Below are 15,522 nucleotides of genomic sequence, written 5' to 3' on the forward strand. Positions count from 1 at the left end.
ACAGAGGCTAGTCTGTGCTAAACACAGCAAGACACTGCCTCAAATGCAAACAAACAAGAAACATTAAAAAAAAACATTGTGAAGAATCATGTTTTAGGTTTAGGGTCATTCTTTTAGATGAACAGAGATAGAAAAATGCTTAACAAGAAATATAAGGAAAGAAAGAATTTCAAAAAGTCAAGAAGGATTAAAGATTTCTCCTGCATTTTCCTCTTTTACCAACATGAACTGTTTGAAATTTTGGTTCGGAATGCCACATGTTACTGAACAGAATAATAGTATTGGGGGAAAAAGCATCAGAAAAGCACTATATAGAGAGAGATGATTTTTAAAATTGTAGAATAATGTATGCAAATTTAGGTTGTCACATTACAGTTCCATACTGTTAAAATGTTATAAAACGGTAAACTTTTTTTTTAAATGTATACTGGAAATTTCATGACATACAGCTGGCTGGCTACCTTCTATGTCTGAGTCAACACTGACTGCAGAAAGTTTTGCATGTATCAAATACAGACATCGCTAACTGAACTGTCAGATGTGGTTAGGTAGCACACATGGAATCATTACACTTCAGAATACACCTGAATTACTGCAAAGGTTCTTTCCCTTCCCTGCCTAATTCGCTAGTGTCTCCCAGTCCCCCTGAGGAGCCACAGTAGTGTTCAATGTACAGTCCAATGTATCGAGTCCATCTGATGATTCGACAGTTAGTCAATGTATCATGTCCATCTGATGATTCAACAGTTACCTTAACAGTCCTGAGGGTAAATATTTGCAAAATGCCATCAGCACAAAACACCATTAGTACAAACTAACAGGTAGGTATACATCAATACTGTAAGAGCTAAACTCCAACTTTCAGCTAAGAAAGATTTCTGATTAATAAAAAATTAAACTCTAAGTGTTTTATTTTATTTTTTGTTTTTAAAGACATTGTCGCCCTATATAGCCCTTGCTGGCCAAAAACTATGTAGACTAGGCTGGTCTCAAATCACAAAGATCTGCCTGCCTCTCTGCTTCTGAGTGCTGAGAAGATGCGTGCCACCATGCCCTGCTATGTTTTATGTATATTTTATGAATATTTATAATTATCCTGTGACAAAATGTCATCAGTACTCATTTTAATTATGAGGAAACTAGGCCCCAGGCTACATAGTCTGTCCAATACCATACCACTGGAAAAGAAAGATGATCTTAGCTGGCATTTGATTCCAGGGATAGGGTTCTAGATAGTACTGTCCTGCTGGTCATCTTTGAACTCTATTTATATATCAATAGCAGTATGGAGACAAATAAAAGTTAGGACATTTGTTAAAAGTCCTTTATATATTAAATGCTATAGAATCGATGGATATTAAAAACACAGTTTGTCATCAAGAAGGTAGTTATCTAAGAAAAAAGGTAAACATGCTTTATATCTTAAACTTCTCCTTAACTAAGTAGTGTAAAAACATCCTTTATTAATAAACTACAAGTCTGAGCATGATGCTTCCCCACGTCAGCCAAAATGTGAGTCTCAAGCAAACTTTATGAAGTGTAGAAAATAGTAGTGGAAAAACAGGTGGAAGAAAACAAGCTTCTGGTAAACCAAAGAACTAAATAAAGGCAAAGCATCCTCCACAGTAACAAACAGCTTACGAATGATGTGTCTGTAGAGTTAGCGGAGATTCTTCAACTCACCGAAAACAAGTAATAGTGAGACTTCAGACCTAATCCAGTATGGTTACCTTGGAAATTTACAAACTGTCCACTAGAAGGCTCTATTCTGAAAGGCTGATGTTCAAAGTCACGGATCTAACCCATGTGTTAGCTACCCACTAAGAGCGGGTCATAAAAATGCTGCAAAAGGCTAAAAGTCAATAAAGAAAGAAACTTTTAAAAGCCACTTGGAAAAAGAACAGTGCAATACTAGAAACCAAGCAAAGGGAACACAGCCAACAGCTAGTGGCACACACACAAATGCTGCCACATCAGGTCCACCAGGCATTCCGGTCCATTTAAGACAAGCTGCACAACGGGCTCAAAAGACACAGCCATGTGCTCTTGTGTAAGAGATACATATGAAAACATGAAAGGTCTGAACAAGACTGAGGCAACCTTAACGTCAGGAACACACACACAGCAGTATACAAGAGTGCAATACACGGTTCCTCTCCAAAGGTAAATAGTACATGGAACCAAAGAGATTACAGAGCATCATTAGAAGTTTCAATTAATGTGAAACAAAACAGAAATTTTGCGGTTTTCACCACATTAGGAACCATGACCACATAGGAACCACTTTTAAGCTATCAAGAACAAACAAAAACAAGCAAACCCAAAAAATCAAAACGAAAATGATTTGCAAACTAGGCAACAAACATCAGTAATCCAGTCAAAAGAGAAATCACAAAAATGTAATAACACTTCAAATTGAATAAATGAAATACAACACATGCAAGCGAGTAGTTAATCAATAACAAAGGGGACATTTTCAACTCTGAAATGCTTATATTGGACATATCCTTAAGTATTTAGTAAGAAAAGAAAAAAGCAAACCCAAAGTAGGTAGAAAGAAGGAAATAAATAGCAGTAGTTTAAGTTAGAAAACTTTTTTCCCTCTTGTTTGTCTGATTAAAAGATTACACAAAGTTAAAGGACTCTACTGAACTTCAAAATTCATGGTTGTAAAACCATATAAGGCTATAAGGTTATAACTGAGATATGGAAATGCAAGAGAATAAAACACATAGAAATAAGGCTTGCTTTTTTTTTTTTTTTTTTTTTTAATGACAATCTGACTTTCTACAAGGGCTCCAAAGGAACCCACTTGGGGGAAAATGTCTTCAGAAAATAAATTGAAGACTATTACAGACATTAGCAGAACAGCTAACATTTCTGGAGGAAAGGTTATTTCCTTTGTCTTCCACTCTTCCTGCTGAATATTTTGGCTCCACAAATATTTTCTTACTGCTCTGGTGGCATATTTTTTGAAGGCTGTCATCGGTCTTTTCTTAGGAAGTTTCAACAAACATCTTGAAATTGTCAAAACCAAAAAGCTATTACAAATACTTTGAGGGAACTGGTTTGATGGCAAAAAGCTTAAAAGTTTTTTAAATGGGTAAAGGTTCTAAACTGTCTACAAATAACAAGTAAGGACATGAAAAGTGGCCCAGCCAACACTCTCCAGAATGACTAAAATGAAAGGCTGACACCATCAATTGCTGGTCAGGACTGTAGCACACTGCTGCCAAAAATACGAAGGGAGTGTAACAACTTTTAAAACTAACAGTTTATGAGTTGTCTGACTTAGAAACTGCTCTTCCAATACTAACTGTAAGAGAAATGAAAGTGTCTATGAAAGTTCTTATGGGGGTAGAGGAGTGCCTCAGCATTACTTAGCCCTCTGCAGACCTTGATTTCTATGCCCTGGACCATAGGGTTGATTGTCCTTGAACAATCCATCAGAATATATGGGAAGAGTCACTTACAAGAGAGTTATGGAGAATACGTCCAATGTAAAAAGCTGTTCAAAACTACATTAAAAGAGAAAAACAGAAATAAAGGAGTCAAAGAAAAGACCGGCGACAACCTTCACAAAAATATGCCACCAGAACAGTAAGAAAATATTTGCTGAGCACAAATATTCAACAGGAGGAGTGGAAGACAAAAGAAAAAAAGCTAAGACTAGAACCCCACCCCGATATGAACATGTTTATATGCATCTCTGGCAGTCACCTTAGCATACATTGGCAATAAAATGTCCAGAAAAAAAGAGGACTAAACCCTAACTATAAATAAATTTCCTAGTGCAAAAAAGTTCTATCTTCAAAGTGAAATTTCCTCAGAACCCACAGAAATGAATGAAAAACAGACCTACAAAGAATTACATACTTTTGAAACTTAAAATTAGCAGAAATAGCTGGAGAGATGGCTCAGAGGTTAAGAGCACTGGCTGCTCTTCCAGAGGTCCTGAATTCAATTCCCAGCAACCACATGGTGGCTCACAACTATGTATGAGATCTGATGCCGTCTTCTGGCATGCAGATGTACATGCAGACAGGACATTGTATACATAATAAATAAATAATCTAAAAAAGAAGAGAAGGTTCTAAAATAAACAAACAAAACTGAGAAGATACAGAAAAAAAATCAAGATGCTATAGTTTTATTAAGAAATAGTGGAGATCAAGGCAATGTCTTCAAAATTCTAAAAGAAATTCATAGCTAAGCCAGTTAAACGTCAGAACTGAAGATAAGTGATACATTTCCAGGAATTTGAAATTGAAAAATTAAAATTTACAGATGCCGATTTAGGAGTTGGGGTAAAGACTCTCTCTTTATAGCCCTGGCTGTCCCTGAACTCAGTATGTAGATCAGGTTTGCCTTGAACTTGAACTCAAACAGATCTGCCTGTCTCTGCCTCCCAAACGCTGGAATTTTAAAGGTGTGTAACACTCTGCCCAGCTCTATGGATATTCATGTGGCATCTTCAAAATACTTTGTAGAGTTTTGTTGTTGCTTGTTTTGTTTGTGAAAGACATAGCCTTGGCTGTCCAGGAATACACAGTGTAGACAGGTTGGCTTTGAAATGCACACACATCTGGCTGACTCTGCCTCCCAAATGCTGGGATTAACGGTGTACACACTATGCTTAGCTGAATTTGTATATTTTTATAGGAAGACCTAGTATAAGAACAGAAAATTCCTAAAATGATAGCAAAGACAAGCCCAGACAGCTACATACTAAAAATGCCAAAGGAAAGACGCAGCATCTGCTAGGTTAGAGCCGAGCTTTGGCACTGCAAAATCTCTCAGCCAATGCACAAAGAAAACTAAGATGATGTAATTTTTACTCTACTAACAAAATGAAGGAAAAACAGTACTGGCTGAGGAAAACCAAATTTTATCATCATCATCATAACGAAAACTCAGCGTAGAACAAACCAAAGGTCTGTAACACTGGGATGGTGAAAGAGAAACAGGCATAAAAGTGATTTCTCTAGCAGAAGACAATAAATGATCATGGCTCAAATTCCCAACTAGACATTCTATTTCAAATGAACACAGCAGTAGATAAAATGTTGAGAGGTGAAAGATTAATTCATGCATCAAGACATTAGCATTATTTCATTTTAAAATACCATGCATATGTTACTATGACACAAAATTTTATGTTGAATAAAATAAAACCAAAAGATGGTCAAAACATCCAAAATAAATATATTTTGCCAGGTACTATGAAAAAGAGAAAAACAACAACAAAAACAAACAAAACAGGGGAAAAAAGTTCATGCCTCAAGGAGATTATCTACTAAGTGAACAAAACAACAAAGAAATTTATAATACAATTACAAACAGTGATAAACATTACCCAGAAAGCAGTAATTATGCAGACAGTTAATGCTAGAACACAAGTGGGCCACTCTGGTAAATCCATTGAGGATTGAATGCTTCTCTAACTAATGAGTCTTGATCAGAAATCTGAACAAAATCAAGGACTGGACTTTTTAAAAGCAGGATACAAATATACCCTAGAAGAAAGGGAACAGATTTTGTTGGATGTGTAGGAAACCAGCATAAGTCTAGAATTAAGAGCAGAATTAGCCCAAAGGAAAAGGTTAAGACAAAGGCCAGAAGGAAAAGTAATAGTTAAACAACAGCTGATAGTGCCCGGTAGATAGCATAAGATTTGTTGGTGAAAATGAGCTGATGACAGAGTTGATGCTTTTGTTTTATTATGAAATTTAATTACAATTGAAGCCTTATTTCATTTGTCTTTCTACCTAACAGAAAAGCTGATAATTGTGTACAGTCACAACACAGAGAGAAAAAGACCAGGCCTACAGAAGTTAGAGAACTTTTACAACTTAAAAAAAAAAAACAAAACAAAACAAAAAAACAACAAAAAACACCTTCAAAACTTTAAGAGAACTTAAACATGCCACCCCAACATACCCAAGCACGCATTTTATAAGAACACAAGGACACCCACATGTTATCTTCTCCGATGATAATTTATCAGCCTTCTGTTACAAAATGAAACAATACAACTTTCCTTTAGACAAAGGTGACTTAGTAAACAAATCCCCAGGAAGACATCTCACATAAAAGGATGCAAGGAGCTCTTTAAGAAAGCACAAAAGTGAGATAAGATTGAGCACATACAGACTGAAAGATTAGGGAAAGAAATCTGCAGGTTGCTGTCAGTTCTCTCATACTGACTGCACTATCTTGCCTTTGGTGTGCACCCCTCCCAACTCTAACTTAGCTGGCAGAGCGAAAACCTGGACATAGAATTCCAATACTCAACTCTAACGGGGCACCACTGAATAACTGAAATGTACAATGTCAAAAAAAAAAAAAAAAAAGGAAAATGCCAACACTGGTAGCTAATTTTGTTGATACAGAAATCAAAAATTCCAGACTAATATATGACTCCAATCCCCTTATTCCACACCAGGTAGAGACCTAATGACTAAACTCTTCATTGATTCCTACTGCTAGTCGTGTTCAGTATTTACTGTCTTGATCCATTAAGGCCCTTCCTTAACGATCCTGGTTACCTCTCCAATTTTTTCAAGCAGACTAAGACTAATAAAACCATGCTCAGTTTCCGTAGTGTATCCAAGTTATTCCTCTCTTTTCACATATTAGTATGCCTACATCAATATACCAGATTCTGCCCAGTCTGTCTCCCATTGATCCCAAAGTCCCACTCATCACTCAGTCCAGGTAGACTTCACCCTGAAAGGCTTCCAGAAACCACCTCAGAGTGATCAACTGCTTCCCTGGCACCATCATTCCACACTTAAAATATGTGCAAGTATTGGTAAACAACGTCCTACACTGAATCTTGAGTATTCTTAATCTCTGTAGCTACTGTGTCTAATTTGGAAGGCTGGTTTACTGGCATTAATCGTGAATGAGAATAAAGCGACACAGCCTCTTGTCCCTAAATTTCAGCAGGAAAGATAAAGATATTCTACACACAAAGAGGGATCTGAAAGCTCAATTAGGTAAAGATGGATATGGGCCACACGAAGGCTTTCATCATCTTCAATGATTGCTCTTTTCACCTCCCCCCCTTTCTAGTCTGAATGTGGAATCCTCTAATGAACAGAGATAACAGCAATAATCAAACTTTAAAGGGAAAACCAATACTGATCATTTTTATTGCTTCGGTTGGCGGGCTGATAAACAGGTGCTATCACTGCATACTTTATTTGCATTTACACAAATTTAATTATGCAATCAATATGTATTTAATTATATATTGAAATATTCCTTTGCATAGTACATTTACAAGCATTAGAAAATGTTAAGTTGCTGAAAAATAATGTATTAGATTTATGAGTAACATCACAGGTAGCTGAAGTTTGGACACTTCAAAGCCACTTAAAAAGAAGTATTTTTCTGTGTCAATTACATACAAAAGCACACATACATGTCAGTGTGCTTGCATATATTTATAATCATAAGCTTGAAAAAGTCTTTTTTAAATCAACCTACAGAACAAGTGAATTAAAGCCATTTATATTCATTTCACAGTTCAAATTTACAAAACAGATAAGGACCTTAATGGCATAGAATTGGTACCATCATACAAACAAAAGCAGTTTATAAATCATGTCCTACAAAGTGAAACAAATGGAAAAGAAAATCTGGTCTCAATTCTCGGAAACCATTTTGTTACAAGAAAACCCAAGACTTTATCATCGGTTCCCTTTCTGTCTGGTACCGACTCTTGAAGACATCACACAGCTCATTCTGACTCCGAACAGGTTTTACAACTTCTGGGTGTTTCCTGACCTGTTCTAGAATAATTACGGCCACGTAACACCTTACACATAACCGAAAGCATTCATGTTTTTTTTTCCACGCCTACGGGGGAGGGAAGGGAAGCTCTGTGTGTGTGTGAAATTTTCAGAAACCTTGTGCACCTGAATACTCACTCCTGAGTCCTAACCACAGTAATGTCGTTACACGTCAGACACCGTGAAGGTGCACTGGCTTAGTTCTGAGTGCAAAACTCCTGTTTCGTGTTACGGAAAAGGAAAGTTTTGGGTTCTCGGGGAAGACACTTTCCTAGGGCCAATCAGACCTAAGGATGGTTCACAGGGACAGAAAAGGCCCGCAAACAGAATGCAGGAATCTGTTTCCACCTTGCTGGGTTAAAATCTGCACACGCGTGGGATGCCCGGCCATCAGGTGCCTCCCCTGCCCGGCTCCCGGGCTCTCGGCTCCAGAACCGAGTGCTATCCCGAGCCCGGTCCAGACCTCAGTCTGGAGTTCGCGGCGCCGCGTCCACCAACCCGCCGGCCTCACCTTGATTACAGAAAAGGCTCCACAGTTTAGCGAAGATCAGCCCCATCATGAGCCCCGGGCGGGACAGGATCCCCGGGCAGCACTCGGCGGCAAGTGCCGCGGCGCCCGCGTTGGAGCGGAGGGGAAGGCGACCAGCGGCCGCAGAGCCTCGGAGTCCCGCGAAGCTCCGGTGCTCTGCGCAGCCGGGAACCGCCGCAGACTCCTTTGTTCGCAGCGCGCTGAGCCCAGCCCCGACCCGTAGTCGCTCCTTCTGCGCCCACCTACCCTGCACAGCCTCGGCCGGCCGCGAGCCCCGCCCCCGCCCCCGCCCCGCCTCCCCGCCTCAGCCCGGGACCGCCCATCGCCGGAAGAGCGGCACGTGACGGCGGCGCGCTGACGTCAGCGGCGCCTGGGACGTGGCGGACCCTCCCCGAGCACTTCCGGAGTGCGGGCCGCGGGCGGGAGGGCGTCGGCGGGCCGGGGCGGGGATGTCCTCGGCGCGCGCTCCCTCGCCCGGCACCGCGTGGAAGCGCGCGGACTGGCGGGGCGGGCTCCGGCCGCCTCGCCGCCGCGACCTTCTCTGCTGAACGCCTGCAGTTCCTCAGCCTGTGCGCTCCTCCGGCTGCCCCGGGAGGAGTGGTTTTTCATTCCGCTCCTCCCTGAGGCTGGCAGTCTTGGGGTTCTAGCGTGATTCTTAATTCTGAAGAGAATTGGTGGGGACACGCGCGCTGGAATGCCTGTAGCCAGGGTTCAGTTGTTTCTAAATACACATTGCCACCAGTTCGGCCAAGCGTTAGGCTCGGTCCTTGACCTCAAAATCCTTTCCAGTTGAAAATGGACGTTTCCGACGCCGGAATGTCCTTGAGGCCATCGGGCGGCCCCCACAGATCCAGAGAAGAATGTTAAGGCTGACAGCCCCACCTTTCAACGCGGTACACTCCTCTATTGCCTGTTCCAAAGAAGACGAGTGTGGCCTAGGATGCCCTGCTAGTCAAGACCAGTAAGAATTAGGTCCTGGATCATAACTGCCAGCTTTATGATAGTAAACCTCAGCCTCCCCTACGGAGGAAAAGATGTACTGATCCCATTCAGACTTAGCTTTAATGACCATCCGTTGGACTATAAATATAAATGAGTTTGTGGTTGCGAAAGCAGGTTTAAAGGGTCATTTCCACTCCTGCCTTCCTCTCTAACGCCCTTTTCAGGGGAGAATTTAGAAATTTGAGATTTCTGCTAACCGGAAGGGAAGGAAACCTGCTCTTGCTAAAACTGATAGATGCTGACAAATATAGTAGAATATTTTCTAAACGAATAAAATGCTGATGTATATACTAATGTGAGAAAAAATTGCACTTAAGTGTATGCTGTGCACGTGTATTAATTATATATGTCGAGTTGTAGGAATTCTTGTCAAGAATTTGATGACAGAAAATTCTGGGAATATACTTAACTATAGCTCATACAAAATAAATACTTTTTCTTTAAATATCCCTTTAAGATTTTGTTTACATCAATTTCAGTGTTGCCTTTGGTATAGAAGAGGTAACATTGTTCTATAGAATGGCACCACTTGAAAATGAATATAGTTTGAATTCATGAAATAAGAATAATGATAACTTTCATTAAAACAGAATCCTAGTAAAAACTCCAACAAAATATTTAACAGGTATAAGTGCTAAATTAGCAAAACATGAACTGAAATTTCGAAGAAGTAAAATGTTAACTCAGCATAAAAAAGGAAAATTATGTAGATTTCTTAGGAGGAACCAATAGAAACTGACCAGATGATACTTGGAAAAACTTGATGTTTTTGGCATTGAGTTTAACTTATTAATCAGCTAAGTTAGATCAGTTTGTTCAGAGCTTGAAATAGAGAGTTCAAAGAACTGTGTGTTCTGCCAGATAAGGAGGAAAGCCACTCTTCAAAACTCCTTAGCCTTTCTCATGTCAATCGCAATTTAGTCCAGTTGGTCAGTTTCCAGATGAGTTGAGATTGACTGATTTGCCCATAAGGAAGTTCTTTTCTTCCTTACAGTCAAAGAAATCAATATAATTTCATTCAGTAAATATTCATTAGACACTTTTAGATGCTGTGAGTGATTGATTGATGCAAACAATTTAATATATCATGCCTGAAAGTAGGAAAGAACATATTGATAAATTTCTGATGAAGCTGTTTTTTTGTTTGTTTTGTTTTGTTTTTTTTAATTCCCAAAGAAGTTACATAATACCTCAAGTTTCAGAATATTTACTGGGTCAAAGTGTCTTTAAGTCTGTGAGTCTGCTCATAAGTTAGTGGACTTGATATCTGTCCTCTGTACCTCACCGTAGTCAGCCTCCCCAAATTTTTCTTGAATGTTTCTTCCAACAGGCGCTTGGAAACTGCCATCTTGTGCAGTGTTAGCGTTTGGGAATGTTTACTCTCCTGCCTTAATGAAGGAGTGGTTTGTAATACCATTGGTAGGAGGATTTTGAAGTCGAATAGTTTTGTGAAATGCTCTAGGTCCTCTCTAGAAACAAGTGTTTCCAGCCCTTTGTTACAGTCCTGTGCCATAGGGCGGGAGCTATGACAAACAGTTATATGACGTCTCATTGAAAACGTGAAGTCTGCAGTTCTGGCTAACATAGACTGGTTAACTTCTGATCTGTTAAAATCTGGGTCACTTAGTTCTTCCCTGCTGAGTAATAGTGGATAGTCTTCATCTAACACTTAGTGAAGGTTAGCCTTTTCAAACAGTTGTTAAAGCAGTTTACCTAATGTGTTTAGTCTTTATAGTGTTACTACACTGTAAAGCATGATAAGTATCCCCATTTAATAGAGGAGAAAAATGAGGTGTAAGAACTTTAATAATTTGCCCAGTGTTGCAAGAACAGGTATATGAACCATAGCAATCTAGATTAGTAGTAAAATTAACAAGTAACCTGATAATATAAATGTCTGGTCACTATTCAAGTGTTCTGAAATAGTTAACTACTTTAGATCAAATATATATTTGACAGCAATTTCCTTTTCTATTTTACAAAAGTGTATTTAATTAGTAAAGAAGGGTTCTTTATATATGAAGCAGTGAGTACACTATGTGGAAATGAAATATCTCCTTCATATTCAAGTTCAAGATTTCTTCTCAGGCCAGTGTGTGCTGAGACAAACAGAATGCCTGGTGACAGCAAGGACAGGGTACACATAAACATGTAAGCTTTTCCAGCAAGAACAGGGTACACATGAACATGTAAGCCTTCCCAGAGTTTGATTCATTTGTGTTGTCTGAGCCTGGGTCACTTCTACTGCTTTTCTACTTGGTAGCTCTCTGAAACTAGTTTCATGCAAACTCTGTTATAAACCATACTATAGCTATATTAGTGTAGTGGAAGAGTGATGGGGACTTTTGGGTGGAACAGCTGCCCATGAAGTGCCCATACTGTTGCAAGTAAGCCTAGCAAACGAATCTATTAATATTTTTCTTTGGTTACTTTTCTTAATTGGGGTGAATAGATGTTTATGTCTCCTCAGCAAAGTCATGTAACACTTTCAAAATCCGTGTCTGAGACATTTTCTTTATTGATTTCAGGTGATTAGGTAAAAAAAGAACCCCGTGCATCTACTGAAGATACATGATACTGTGGAATGACTGGGTACCTGTTTTAGAAACCAACTTATTGGTCCTTAGTCTGTTTTTGTTTTTGTTATTTTTGAGGTCATGGAAAGTTATTTCAACTTTGTGTCTTGGTTTACTCATTGGAAACTGTTTACAACCAGTTTGCTGAACTATGGCAGAGTGCCATTGTCATAGTATTTTCACCTTAAAGAGTTGGTGGTGCCACAGAAAGAAAGTTACATATATATTTTTAAAGCCAATGTGAAAACTTGAAATCTTTAAGAAAAACAAAAACAATAACGTTTTCTACAGTTACCCATGAGATATCGCCCCTAACAACAAAAAGCACAAAACAAAAAACTCCACCGCACTAGCTATAGAGACAGAACTGTTCGTGTTCAAGTGCACAGCATCTGCGGGACTTTGGTTAGTTATATTTAAATCCCTTTCACCTCATTACCACCAGAAAAGTCACATCAAGGCTTTCTTGTGCTCATAAGTACATAAGTATTAGCAATTAACTTCATGATTAGTTGTAATTCTATTAGGGGATTTTAAGTTTTACCTGAATACTCATGGCTATTAGTACATTTTAAAAAAACAACAACTGGGTATTAGGGCTGGAGAGGGCCTCAAAAGTTACGAGCTCTTTTTCTTGCACAGGGCCCAGGTTGCACTGCCAGCACCCATGATGGCTCCCAACTGTAACTTCAGTTCCAGGGTATCCAACAGGCAAAACATTCATATACCGACCTAAGTGTGCACGTTTTCAAAGAGAGAGAGTGGTGCTGATACACAGCTGATGTCAGATTCATGTGTCCGAAGGAGGGAGATAATTTCATGAAACCCAGTCCTCCACCACTACTTGCACTGGGGACACCAACTGGAAACCTGACTCAAGTTAGTGAGGTATCCAGCTCAACTCTGCGTTTCCGAAGCCCGGGGCCTCGGGTACACCAGGTTTACGTCGTTCTTCCCAGGGAAAGAAAAACAAAACAAAACAAAACAAAACAAAACAAAAAAATAACCCCCACAAAAATCACCCCCAGCGTCAAGACTGGAGGTGATTGGCAATTGCAGATTGGGCATGTACAGAAAGGAGGGCAGCAGGTTCCGGAAGTGACGAAATCAGGAAGCGACGTTCTGCCCTGAGGTTTGGGGCGCGGTTTTGGAAAATAGCTCGTCAGAGTGGCGCTAGACGCTAGCCTTTTCCTGTTTGCGTCTCGGCACGCTTGGTGGTCACTAAACCGATTTGGCGCAGCCTCGGAGTTCGGAGCTTTCTCAGCATCCCAGAGAACGACAAACCCCGGACGCTGGTCACTCCTTAACTCAGCCCCGAAAGGCACTCTTGTGCCCGGCCGTTGGCTGACAACGCTGTAATTCGGAAAGAAAAACTGCTTCCCAATACTTTCTTGGACAACTTAAAACAAGAAAAAAAGAGAGAGAGAAAGAGAGAGATGCATATATTTCCTAAGATATCTTTGAGACCTGAGGTTGAAAACTATCTCAGGGAGAGCTTTGTGAACAAGGAGGTAGGTCACATATGGACATTTGCCACAAATTGGGTGCAACTTCTGGAGAAGCAGAAAGGAGTCTAAAGGACACTCTTTACAGCCGTGGTTTTTGCCACTAGTCTTTTGCTATGTTTAAAAACAATCGTTTTGTAGGCATCGATGCTTACTGAGATGAAATGAATGTGTGAGCGCATTTAGGTGCCAAAAAAAAGGTGTTATGTGCCTGTCAGTAAGTACTGAAGGGGTAGCAAAATCAGGATAAGTTCCCTGGCCACATAGTAGATGCACCTGTTCTGTTAAAGTGCATGCTCTTATACTCCGGTGAAAACAGAACACTATGCAAGCCTCTTTAAATGCCGTGAGTTGTTCGATTGTAAAGCGTTACATTGTAATCTGATAAATCTTGGTAGAGTGATTTGGTTCCATTCTTAAGTCCAAAGAGTCTTGTTAGTCATCAAAACTGATGTAACTGTCAAACAACTAGAGCTCAGATGTAACGAAAGAAAAAGTCAGTTTTAGATTCTTGAAAGCATTGTCTGTCTACCTATCTATCTATCAATCTATTATTTATTAAGGTAAGGTTTCCCCACATAGTTCTGGCTGTCCTGGAACATGGTAGATTAGGTTGGCCTTGACCTCACTGTGATCCACCTGCCTCTGCCTCCTGAGTGCTGGGAGTACAGGCGTGCCCCACTGTACCTTGCTGGAAAGCATTTTGATATGAGTTATCTTGAATTAATTTCGCTGATAAAGCTGATTGATTCTCTGAAAACAGAATGGGTTAAAAGTGCTTTGAAGATTGTCTTGGGGCTCCAGAGTGTTAATTACTTGTTAATGGCCACACTAGCACAGATGTAGTGTTGATTGCCTTCTAATGAAGAATTCCTGCATGCTCTGTGCACCTTCCCCTGCCACCCCTAGGCAGTCAAATCCACTTAAATGCTTTTATTTTTGAGTGTTATTAGAGCTGGGTTGTTTCTTTGTTTTTGAGACGGTTTCTCTGTGTAGCCTTGGCTGTCCTGGACTGGCTTTGTAGACCAGGCTGACATCAAACTCACAGAGATCTGTCTGCCTCTGCCTCCCCGAGCGAGTGCTGGGATTACAGGTGTGCACTACCACACCCAGCTTGGAACTGGGATTTCAAAACCAATTTCTACAACTTATTTCGAAATCATGTTAAGAGGATAAACTATATGGAAAGAAGAAATATTTTATGTTTATCTCTAGGGGCCTTATGAAGTATATATTAAGTGAGGGGGGCATGTTCAGCAGTCTTCCAACAGGTTTAGACTGATGAACTCTTTATGGTCATCCATTTTTCAAACCCACTAGGTATACGAGTTTAAGAAAACAGAAAGGCCATCCCATTTTAAACCAAGGAAAGGAAAGAAATCACACACGTTGAAATTGAGATCGAGGTTCTTTTCATTTCAGGTCGTGTCTGCTTCAAGCAAAGAAGCAGCAGAAAGGAAGTTTGAAGCTCTGCTGATTCACCTGTCACACCCTCCGTCATTCACAACTGTCAGGGTGAACACACATTTAGCCTCGGTTCAGTATGTCAGAGGTCTGCTGCTTGAAGAACTCCAGAAGGTTTGTGTGCATGTGATATCCTGTGCAATTATGCTTCTGTACTCTGCCACACTGTGCTCCATCAAAATCAAACTTCTGAATATTCAGAGTTCATTGTTCTCGTATAATTTTTAAACACACATAGTGAGAGTTAATGGAATGAGGAGTATATTTTAGAAATACAAATATTACCTTTTGCTTGCCATTAGTATTCAGTTAAATCACAATATGTCTATATGTTGACAGCATTTCAGTGGTACTTGTCAGTTAAATATATGACATAACTATACTTCAGTTATTGGAGTTATTCAGTTATTGGACCCTGTTGAATAAAGAGATTTAAACATTTGTGGATAAAGAAAGAAATCAGGATTGCTAAGCTATTTTAAGGTTGGATTGAGCCCAAAACTCCTGATTCTAAATTTATTAGACTATTAGTATTCACATGAAGTTTCCAAGCCCTCTGGGCTTCATCATTAAAATATATGCAGAGGCTTTTACTGAATCTTAAACCTAATTGCATAATGAGCAGCATATAATGATTAGGAGGCTTG

General features: G+C 39.8%; 2 protein-coding genes across 6 annotated transcripts in view; one reads left to right on the forward strand and one right to left on the reverse strand.

Annotated features, from left to right (window-relative positions):
- Positions 1–8,605, reverse strand: part of Arl5b (ADP ribosylation factor like GTPase 5B) — a 76,379-nt gene extending 67,774 nt beyond the window's left edge. For all 3 annotated transcript variants that reach the window (XR_009587716.1, XM_060372752.1, XM_021657515.2), the window contains exon 1: positions 8,311–8,605. Coding sequence is in view for 2 of the 3 variants with exons in the window: in XM_060372752.1 (XP_060228735.1) it covers positions 8,311–8,359 (49 nt within the window). In the remaining variant the exon portion in view is untranslated. The remainder of the gene's footprint in view (positions 1–8,310) is intronic.
- A 238-nt stretch (positions 8,606–8,843) lies between these two features.
- Positions 8,844–15,522, forward strand: part of Nsun6 (NOP2/Sun RNA methyltransferase 6) — a 45,019-nt gene continuing 38,340 nt past the window's right edge. Inside the window, exons 1-3 of one of the 3 annotated variants that reach the window (XM_060372297.1) lie at positions 8,844–9,289; positions 12,549–13,417; positions 14,834–14,989. In XM_060372297.1, the coding sequence (XP_060228280.1) occupies positions 13,343–13,417; positions 14,834–14,989 (231 nt within the window). In that variant the 5' untranslated portion in view covers positions 8,844–9,289; positions 12,549–13,342. The remainder of the gene's footprint in view (positions 9,290–12,548; positions 13,418–14,833; positions 14,990–15,522) is intronic. The other 2 variants (XM_060372295.1, XM_060372296.1) reach the window with 2 other exon arrangements.

The sequence above is a fragment of the Meriones unguiculatus genome, chromosome 19, assembly GCF_030254825.1.
Source record: "Meriones unguiculatus strain TT.TT164.6M chromosome 19, Bangor_MerUng_6.1, whole genome shotgun sequence".
NCBI classification, from domain to species: domain Eukaryota; kingdom Metazoa; phylum Chordata; class Mammalia; order Rodentia; family Muridae; genus Meriones; species Meriones unguiculatus.